General features: G+C 37.5%; 1 protein-coding gene across 1 annotated transcript in view; it reads left to right on the forward strand.

Moving 5' to 3' along the window:
* Positions 1–9,360, forward strand: part of ints9 (integrator complex subunit 9) — a 20,419-nt gene extending 11,059 nt beyond the window's left edge. The window contains exons 14-17 of the mRNA XM_084092131.1: positions 438–605; positions 2,439–2,537; positions 5,256–5,393; positions 8,945–9,360. Of these exons, the coding sequence (XP_083948257.1) occupies positions 438–605; positions 2,439–2,537; positions 5,256–5,393; positions 8,945–9,121 (582 nt within the window). The 3' untranslated portion in view covers positions 9,122–9,360. The remainder of the gene's footprint in view (positions 1–437; positions 606–2,438; positions 2,538–5,255; positions 5,394–8,944) is intronic.
* The last annotated feature ends 2,382 nt before the right edge of the window (positions 9,361–11,742 follow it).

Raw genomic sequence — 11,742 nt, forward strand, 5'->3', positions numbered from 1 at the left:
AGCCCTAATACTATTCCATAAAAAAAAACAAGAATTGACCATTTTGATTTCATGGTGACTTTAAAGAATTCCAATAAGGAACACTTAAATGGAATTTCTATCATAATTTGGAACCAATATGATTCAACTGGATAAACTGAAAATCTATTTTTGTTAGATCCCAGTAGGATTGGTTCCAATTTGGAATATAAAGCAGAGGAATACTCTATTTCACAATTTCACAATCGTGACTTTCATTATATTAAACACTCCAGCTTAAACGTGAATGTACTTTTTTTTACAGCCTTTATGCATAAAAAAATAATCACAGCCTTTGCAATTTCAATATTGCGATAAGCCAACTTGATTTAAGTGCGATCACATGGAAACCGTGCAGCCCTGGTTGCTCTTCTAAATGTTGATGGATTGAGCTGATTTGTGTCGTTCTGTCCCGTCAGCCTCTTCACGTGGTGTGTCCCGAGCCGTACACACAGCCTCCTCCGGCTCAGGCTCACCGCTCAGACCTGATGCTGGAGCTGCAGCCTCCACCCATGGCCTACCGCCGCTGCTCCGTCCTGGGGCTTCCCTTCAGACGCCGCTACGAGCGCATTCAGCTGCTGCCCGAGGTCACACACACTTATCAGATTTCAGTTCCTTATTTATTTATAAAGCACATTTAAAAACAACGCAGGGTTGAGCAAAGTGCTGTACAGATCATTATACTCAAATAAAAACAGATTTTACAGATTACAATCTATAAAATAACACACACAAAACTAAATGATTAATTGAAAACCAACATTAAGAAAATATGTTTTTTGATTTAAAAATGCTGGTGGGCTATTCCAGAGTTTAGGGCTTGCTATCGCAAAAGCTCTGTCTCCTCGATGTTTTAGCCTAGATCTAGATCTTGACAGAGAGCAATCCAAGGTTGCCAGTATCTAATGTATGTACGTATCTAATGACACGTAGAGATCTTAACCCTTTATATTTAAATTATTAAAAATGTGTTAAAGTCCCCCTGTAGTCAATCATTTTATCTCTTAAAACTCATCTTTGATCACCAAAATGACATATTTAAAAGTTTTTTCCTTCATGCCTTAAAATAGCTTGAATGTAACTCGACACCCTTGCCTCATTTAGTATACGCGGTTCTATGAATATGCAAATGAGCCCCGCCTCCACTCACTCACTCAGCTCAGAGATCCACTGGTTGACGATCACACGTTGATCTGATTGGTTACAAGGTAGTTTGTGACGTCGTGTTTTTGAGACTGTCTTTGGTTCACTGCAGTTTTAAGGAGAAAATACTCAGCAATGGTGTCGACTTATGAATTTACACATGGTTTGACTTAAAGCATATTAAAAACACCACATAGACATATAAACAACATTAAAAGCTGGATTTTTTACCACAGGGGGACTTTAAAGGTTAATTAAGGTCTCACTGTTTATAACAGCTGTACCTTAATTCCTTAATTGAATATGTGAAACGTATTCATATCAGATAGGACACACCACACTGATCAGAACACAGAAAACACACGTCACGTCTAGCCCACAAATACACGTACGTTTTCAGACTAGAAGTAAACTACATGAATATATATGAATGCTATATGAATATGAGTATATGATATTAAAAGATACAATAGACAAAAAGCATAAATGGATCAATACAAGAATAAAATGATTGAAAGGATTAATCATAGAAATAACCATAAATAATCATACATATATACTTTTCTTTTTAATTTTTACTTTTATACTTTTAAGTTGCATTTGTTTGGTTCATTGTTCAATCTCACAATAATTATTTTAGTTTTTTTTTTTTATTAAAAATAATAAAAAAATGTATTATACTCTTGTTTGCACAAGAGTTAACTGTAAAACGTAAACTTTGCTGAAGTTAAATGTCTTTAACTGGAAGTGTTCGGTTTAACTCTGCTAAACTATAATTACCAAAACTAAAATTGAAACTAAATATATAAAAAGTAAATAGAAATGCGTTCACAAAATAAAAACTAAACTAAAATTAACAAAACCATTAATGAAACTAACTGAAGTTTATAGGAAATTTAAAAATGATATTAAAATAAAAACTATGCAAAACTACAATAACCTTGGTGTTTTCATGTGTTTTAATGCATTATACTTTCTAAAGGTGTAACAAAGAATAAATTAGCATTATAACTGTGGTTACAATTATTCACGAGACCATACGATGCGTTATAAGGTTCATTAAAAGGCATAATTAATGCATTAAAGAACTTTTATAATGCATTATATAAGTGCTAGCAGATATGTTTTGGGTAACTATAACACCTTTGGCATAAAAATATTGACTGTGTAAATTGATTATTTGTGTGCTTAAAAATAATAATAAATAGTATCAGTAATAAAACACTGTATCAGTGGATATCTGTTTCAGTTTCTCTTTTCTCTTGCTGATCCTCCAGCTTGCCAAATCTCTGGTTCCCTCTGAGATTAAACCCGGCGTCTCTGTCGCAACAGTGTCTGCGGTTCTGCAGTCCAAGGACAACAAGCACGTTCTGCAGGTCAGTGTGTGTGTGTGTGTGTGTGTGTGTGAGTCAACAACATCCAGAGAAACACTCGTGTCATGCATGAATTTACTTCAGTTGCTCTGAACATTGTCTGAAGCATTTTTAGCCCATTTTATAACCAATCACATGGCTCGTAAATTACAGTTTAGTCATCCATCATGAACACACACTTACAGTGCAAAACTCCCTTTCCTGTCCACTCTTTTTTTGGAAACTAAAGCACAAAACGATTCATTCTCCTTATGAAATCTACATGGTTATGAAATCACAACCATGAGCACATAAAGGACATAAGCAAAAAAATGTATATTGTCATATTCTCAACGTTTTGGTTGATGATAATATTTGTCACGATATGCACATTTCTATGGAAAACAAAACAAAAAACAAAGGTACATTTGAGTATTGTAAATCACTCAATTTAAAATACAAAAAAGCTATTTTAAATGATTTATAAAACATGAAAAAGTACACATTTAGAATATATATATATATATATATATATATATATATATATATATATACTCAAATAATACTCAAATGAACCTTTCTTTATTTTCTCTCATGGTTGTGAAATAAATAAATATATATATACAGTGAGGAAAATCAGTATTTGAACACCCTGCTATTTTGCAAGTTCTCCCACAGAAATCATGGAGGGGTCTGAAATTGTCATCGTAGGTGCATGTTCACTGTGAGAGACATAATCTAAAAAAAAAATCCAGAAATCACAATGTATGATTTTTTAACTATTTATTTGTATGATACAGCTGCAAATAAGTATTTGAACACCTGAGAAAATCAATGTTAATATTTGGTACAGTAGCCTTTGTTTGCAATTACAGAGGTCAAACGTTTCCTGTAGTTTTTCACCAGGTTTGCACACACTGCAGGAGGGATTTTGGCCCACTCCTCCACACAGATCTTCTCTAGATTAGTCAGGTTTCTGGGCTGTCGCTGAGAAACACGGAGTTTGAGCTCCCTCCAAAGATTCTCTATTGGGTTTAGGTCTGGAGACTGGCTAGGCCATGCCAGAACCTTGATATGCTTCTTACAGAGCCACTCCTTGGTTATCCTGGCTGTGTGCTTCGGGTCATTGTCATGTTGGAAGACCCAGCCTCGACCCATCTTCAATGCTCTAACTGAGGGAAGGAGGTTGTTCCCCAAAATCTCGCAATACATGGCCCCGGTCATCCTCTCCTTAATACAGTGCAGTCGCCCTGTCCCATGTGCAGAAAAACACCCCCAAAGCATGATGCTACCACCCCCATGCTTCACAGTAGGGATGGTGTTCTTGGGATGGTACTCATCATTCTTCTTCCTCCAAACACGTTTAGTGGAATTATGACCAAAAAGTTCTATTTTGGTCTCATCTGACCACATGACTTTCTCCCATGACTCCTCTGGATCATCCAAATGGTCATTGGCAAACTTAAGACGGGCCTTGACATGTGCTGGTTTAAGCAGGGGAACCTTCCGTGCCATGCATGATTTCAAACCATGACGTCTTAGTGTATTACCAACAGTAACCTTGGAAACGGTGGTCCCAGCTCTTTTCAGGTCATTGACCAGCTCCTCCCGTGTAGTTCTGGGCTGATTTCTCACCTTTCTTAGGATCATTGAGACCCCACGAGGTGAGATCTTGCATGGAGCCCCAGTCCGAGGGAGATTGACAGTCATGTTTAGCTTCTTCCATTTTCTAATGATTGCTCCAACAGTGGACCTTTTTTCACCAAGCTGCTTGGCAATTTCCCCGTAGCCCTTTCCAGCCTTGTGGAGGTGTACAATTTTGTCTCTAGTGTCTTTGGACAGCTCTTTGGTCTTGGCCATGTTAGTAGTTGGATTCTTACTGATTGTATGGGGTGGACAGGTGTCTTTATGCAGCTAACGACCTCAAACAGGTGCATCTAATTTAGGATAATAAATGGAGTGGAGGTGGACATTTTAAAGGCAGACTAACAGGTCTTTGAGGGTCAGAATTCTAGCTGATAGACAGGTGTTCAAATACTTATTTGCAGCTGTATCATACAAATAAATAGTTAAAAAATCATATATTGTGATTTCTGGATTTTTTTTTTTAGATTATGTCTCTCACAGTGGACATGCACCTACGATGACAATTTCAGACCCCTCCATGATTTCCAAGTGGGAGAGTTCATATATGAAGAGTTCAGATGCAAAAGCCTCTAAGTGTCATCTGAAATTTTCTTCTAGAATGATCTTCTTTATAAAGCTTGTATATTTAAGTTCAGTAATTTCACTTAAATGACAATTAATAGGTAATTTGCATTGCCATTAAAGTGAAATTATTGAACTTAAATATACGAGCTTGATAAAAATGATCATTCTAGAAGAAAATTTGATGGCACTTAGAGGCTTTTGCATCTGAACTCTTCATATGTATATGTATATACACACACATTAATGTATTTTTTTCACATCAATGAGAGAAAATAAAGTATGTTAAAAAAGTAAAAATGTTTTTTTTTTTTTTATAAATAAAAAACCTATGCTTTTTGTTCATTTTCACCCATCTCAAGGCCTATTTACTATTCAGCATCTAACAAACACAATAAGTGGACTTGAAAGAAAATAAATAAATGTAGTGTAGAACATGACCCTGTAAAGTAAAACGCATACTTCACACAAGCATGTTCAGACATCTGATATTAAACTCTTATTTGCATGTGTGTGTGTGTGTGTGTGTTGTAGCCGGTGCCCAAACCTGCTCCAGTGCCGCCCAGTAAGAAGAGGAAGAGGGTGATGGAGGAACCGCCGGAGGTCCTGACCCCGAAGCCTCTGCTCAGCGGGGCGGTTCCTCTCGAGCCGTTCCTGGCCACACTGCACAAGGTACGAGACACACTCAATCTGTGCACTAACCAGAAGCATCACGAGTGAAGAGAACTGAACACAGTTCAACCCGCCTGTGGGGTAAAGTCAAGCCGGGACAAGAGTTTGATGAATGCAACAGACACTCAGATGAAACTGTGTGTGTGTGTGTGTGTGTGTGTGTGTGTGATGTCCCGGGGCGGTAGACAGTGCACACCTGACGGTGGTAACTCAACCTACTGACACACAGATCTGGCCCTGAAGAGACGCTCTCTCTCTTTGAGTCTCAGTACCGCCAGCTGCAGGAAACACAATGTTCATGAACTAAATTAAAAACAGGATGAAGTGAGAGAAATCCACCCATCCTGTGAGAACGGGAGGCATTAGCATGCAGGGAAAACGGCAAACTCCTCATTTGCTTGGATCCCAAACGGCAGATTCTGGCGGCACCGGGACATCGATTAAACGCTAATTAATCTGGAAAGGAAATGAATTTCTCTAATGATTCTGAAGGAAGGTGATTTCCTCCTCAAGGTGACTCTGAGCTGCTAATGAACTCCGTTTCTTTCAGAAGTGTGTTAGTGCTGATCAGGCAGTGTGCTGAAGCGGCGCATGGCTTCTGATACACACAATCAAAGTGATTTTTAGTGCATGTATGAAGATATTTTCCAATACGTTTTGGTCCACTGTAGTTTAGTTCTTCAAACTGGCCCTATTTCATTAAGTGAGATTTTTATTTTGTACTCAATAATGGTGTCCCTTAAAACTCATCTTTGATCACCAAAAATATGTATTTAAATGTGTTTTCCTTGAAAAAAAAATCTTCATGCCTTAAAATAGCTTGGTTGTAACTCGACACCCTTGCCTCATTAAGTATATGCGGTTCTATGAATATGCAAATGAGCCCCGCCTCCACTCACTCACTCATCTCAGAGATCCACTCGTTGACGATCGCACGTTGATCTGATTGGTTACAAGGTAGTTTGTGATGTCAGACGACGTATATATATATATATGTGTTATTTTATTCTTGCTTACTATTTTAGTATTATAGTATTTATTAATATTAAATGAGTTTTCTTTTTTTTGTGTAGGTTTTAGTAGTATTTGCTTGTCATTTTTAATAAAAAAAAGGATTTCAATATTTTCTTAATATATTTCTATTTTGCACGTTTTTCCATCTAATACCATACCTATATTTTATTTATAATTAAGGTAAAAAAAAACCAAAGAGTATTATGAATTACAAATAAAAACATCAATAATAAATATATCAATCAATAATAAATATCAAACATCAATAATAATAAAAAATATTAAAAAAAACAGTAATAACGTATCAAAGTAACATATATCAATAATAACAGTAATTCTAGTACTTCAATATGAACATTTTATTAGTTGCTAATTTTTTCCATCTAATATTTTATTTTAATTCAGCTTTTTTACAGTTAAGGTAAAATGATTTTCAATAGTTTTAGTTAACGATGTCAACTATTTATTTATTTTGCATATTTTGACACGTCTGGTTTTTGCATGTAAAATGCTGTAGTCTGAACACTTTTTCATTCGTTTACCCAGAACACCCTAGCAACCGCCTAGCAACAGGCGGAATGACATAGCATTGGCCTAGCAACCACATAACAACGTTTTGGCAACTCAAGACTCAAAACACCTTAGCAATCACATTTCAACAAAATTATGTTAAATGATGTAAAAGTTATGGTTTGACAGTAATAATGTCCTGGCACTCTGGTATAAGTGAGAGTGGAAGTGAGAGCTCATTTGTGTGCTCTCCATTCTCTCACACACGTCTGAGTTGGCGGGTCGGGTCGGGTTATCCCGAGGAGGCTCTCAGGAACCGCAGAATGGGCCGCTGAGAGCCGGATGGTTTGACCACAGCTGTTATTACAGCGTAAAGTGTCCCAGATCTCCACCATTAACCATTCACCTGAGACCCGCTGCTGCTTTTGAAGGATCAAACCTCTCGGATAAATGGGAATGAGCCAATTAAACCAAATCAATCCCCAGATGAACTTTGAGACGCTGTGCTGGAGTAATTAACATTGATTAATAGTCTCTGCAGAAATCAAACAGCAGTGTTATTTTACTGTCATAGCATTATTAATATTTTGAATTTGCTTTTATTTTTATATTTTCAGTTTTCATTTTAATTTTAGTTTGTTTTAGTAATTTTGTAATTTTTCTATTTGGGTTTTAGTTTAGTAATTTGAATATTTAAAATTCAACCTATTTCAACTTTTCGTTTATTTTATTTAAAAGTTTGTTATATTTATATTTTTTATTTCAGCTTTTATGTCAGTTACCAAAAATGATTTTTAATAGTTAAGTTTTAAGGCCCCGATATACTTCAAGCGAAATCGAAAGACAAACGTCATTTCGGCCAAAATCAGGCCAGAACGAAGTAATCTAACTACCATTGGTCAGTGGCGATGATGTCACAGGTGGGCGTGGCTCTGAGGCTCCGCCTTCTTTGAGGTGTAAATCTTCTCGGGTTCATCTCTTCTTCTGAGGTCAGGTGCGAGTAAAAACATGAACACACTGAAGAAGAGCTGCTTTATGCTAGAGAATGAAGTTGTAATTCTAATTGAACGAGACACTGACACATTTTTTTCATGTTTAGTGATGTAAAGCTGCTTATATTGTAGTGCTATATTAATCAACGTGACGTGGTTTGACTGGATTGCAGAGTTGCAGGAAACATATCCACATCAATATGATCAGATGCTTTCTGAACTGCTGTTTCTCACCGCTGTCATGTTGTTGTTGTGTTTGTTGTTATTGAGAGGAAAGCGCACGGCTCATATTTACATATTCATCTAAACGTCGCTCTCAGCAGAGTCTGGAGATTCACTATATCACTATGTCCTAACTACACACGACGCAACGCGCGATAAAAGGCACATTTTCCATGTTAATCAGAGTGTTTGTTTAGTGATTTGTTGATAATCTCAGGTAGTTTATGTGCTTTATTTAATGTTAAAAGCGTGTAATGTGACTTTGAATATCATTTAGTGCTCCAGCTTTGAGGCTGTAAAAGCAACAATGGATAATTCACCTCAGATCTTGAAATTAAACAAATGGAAACAAGAACGTTGAAACTGTGAACAAACAAGTGTATTCTTTGACAAAGCTTGTTTTAGTAACTCAGCAGCCTATGTATTTTTAATAATGTTTAAATGGTGTAATATTTGTGAATTTGATTATGTAGCTACTTATCCATTTTCTTGCGAGTGCCGTCAAGATTACTCTCTAGTGCTGTGAGACTCCGCCCACACGCTGTTCTGATTGGCTGACTCCGCCCACACGCTGTTCTGATTGGCTGACTCCGCCCACACGCTGTTCTGATTGGCTGTGGGCTTTGATTGATTTTTGAAGCATCTCGCAGTCGCCAAGCGTCTAGTGTGGACAGACAAATGACTTGTTGCTGGAATCTTATCGCATCGCGTCTGGTTAGGACATGGTGTAATCTGTAATGCAACAGTAAATGTTTGATAAAATGATAATATTTACAGCATAACTGTCTTAAATGACTAACTGTCTCCTGGTAGAACGGCATCATGGAGGTGAAGGTGGAGGAGACGGCAGACGGACACATTCTTCACCTGCAGGCAGAAGATGTGCTCATCCAGCTGGAGGAAGACGGCACACACATCATCTGTGACAACAACGAGCCGTTGCGCACCGCGCTGAGAGACCTGGTGCTGCGCTTCCTGCAGAAACTATGACCTCTGACCTCTTGTGGATATCTGGCTCCTTAATGACTTGACCTGTCAATACAGTGGCTGTAATTCAATCAGAGCCAGAAAACAGGATCCAGAACCACTGTAATGGCTGATGAACTTCAGTGTACAGATATAACGTGTTTCATAACGCATCATCGTTCATTTACTGTTTGGATGGAGACTTTTGTCTGTGTGTTTTATATCATTGTAAAATAACGTTGAAATAAAACCTTTTTTCTATATTTCCTTAAGCCTGTTTAAAATACTCATCCAGAGATTAAATTCTCTTGTCATTTACTCACCCACATATTCAAACTCGACGTGTCTCTCGCTGCATTACAAAACTATGACGGTGAACAACAAACTTCATAAATTCTCATTTTGTGTTTTATAGGACAGACTCGTATTGGTTTGAGAATGAACATTTAAAACACTTGATCAGTAGTTTGTTTCTATATTGTGTCTAGTTGCCAGTTTACAAATGCAGACTTTATAAAACGCTATAAATTCCTGGAGTTTGTGGGCCTTTACTGGGAATTAAATCGGATAAACGTACGGCTATGCAATTTGGTTGCGTACATTTCACAAGCTGCAAATGTAAAGATTCTGGCAAAGGGGTTGCACAGACTAGTTGACTTTAATGCTTTGCCATGAAGCTTTAAGCTTGACGTCGACTAGTCGCTGATCATGGCCTATAGAGGGCGCAACAGAAGAGGAAATCTGCGAAGTCCACTTTTACACTCCAAACTGTTAAAATGACAAATACATGCATACTCAAGAGAGCGCTCCACAAGTTATGTTTGATTATACCATCCGGATGCTCAAATTGATCGGGTGAATGCACGTTTTAAAGGGGTGGTTGATTATGATTTCACTTTTCTAACTTTAGTTAGTGTGTAATGTTGCTGTTTGAGCATAAACAACATCTGCAAAGTTACAACGCTCAAAGTTCAAAGCAAAGGGAGATATTTGCTTTTAAAGAAATCGCTTTTTAAGGACTACAACAAACGGCTGGTAGAGACTACACCACATTCCTCCCGGGTTAGTGACATCACCAACCCTAGAATTTACATAAACCCGCCCCCTGAACACGATTTATAGATTATCAAGACAGAATATGCTAATCAATGACTCGAAGATAACTACACATAAGCTACATAAATTCATCAACTAACCATTCAGAAATGTCCTGTTGCTTCTACATGTTGTCACTTCTTCTTGAGTCTCTCCATCATTGTCTGACTCCGGTTTGAACATAAAAGGCTAAAGGTTTTTGAAATTTCCAGTGCATGTGAGGTAAAAGGACACAAACTGTTGTAGCTCCGCCCCCTGTGCCGGGAGCAGCAGCTCATTTGCATTTAAAGGAACAGAAAACAAAAACGGTGCGTTTTTGCTCACCCTCAAAAAGTAACAACTTTAACATGCTATATAAAATATATCTGTGGGATATTTTGAGCTAAAACTTCACATACACACTCTGGGGACATCAGAGACTTATTTTACATCTTGTGAAAAGAGCATTATACCACCCCTTTAAACAGCTTAAAGTAGACGCAAGTTAATCGCTGTTCTAAACTAATGCACTGCTGCATTGTAACACACACAAAATAGCTCGGAAACTGAAAAGTTCTAGCACATATTTCTTAGTAACTAAATCCCACAGCTTCAATATTATTAGAGAGACGCTGCCAGGAAGAATTAATTCACACGCAATCGCTCTCTCACTAATTGTTCATTAATGACGTCATCAGCGACTAGTCGACGCGACTTTAATCACATAAATGTCGACTTAAAAAAGTCGTTTAACCCCTATTGGTCACACAATACAGTAACCTTATTACAGTTTTTATTTTACAATCGCTTGCCTTGGACACATTTCCAATACTTAAGTCACTTTTTCAAAACTTGACACAGTTCTTCTCCTAACCAACTCTCAACTCGGCAGAGCGGTTGCTTTCACATTCAAAATGCACTAAAACTTCCAAAACACTTCATTCATTTGTCAAATCAACACTAGTGAAGATTTTCTTCCTACAAACACACTTTGTCCCTCATAAAACAATGACCTAAAAACAGGTAGCATTATACAATGTTTTTGTGACACCTGCAGCTTGTTAAATGGTCGACGTTTACATTGCAGTACACAAGTGTTCCCCTTTTGTAATGACATTGAAAAACTAACACTTGTAGGTGTTCAGGTACATCTAATAGTTTTGAATATATTTCAATATAGAAATGTAGCAAATTGCTGTCTTATTATGACCGCCGCTAGCGTAGCTAGCGAAAGCGGTCATATAGGGATTGTCAAAGTTTTTTTTTTTTTTTTTTTTCGTCATCTACTGAATTTTTCGTCAACGATACCAGGGACACCGAAACACCGGGGAACATGAAATTTGGTGGGCATGTAGCCCCACTAGACTTTTACGGAAAAATTTCGTTTGGTCCCCGGGGGCCACTGCCCCCCCGCGCTGGGCCCCCCCAAACCCAAAAAATGCAGTTTTTCCTAAATAACTACCTGAACCGTGGCACCGAGGATGAAGAAATTTTTATGGTATGTTGGTCTTAAGGGCCCACATCAACCTAGCCCATAATCACTCATTTGTGATTCCCTCCCATAAAAAATG

Source organism: Abramis brama (genome assembly GCF_963993115.1).
Source record: "Abramis brama genome assembly, chromosome: 18".
Lineage (NCBI taxonomy): Eukaryota > Metazoa > Chordata > Actinopteri > Cypriniformes > Leuciscidae > Abramis > Abramis brama.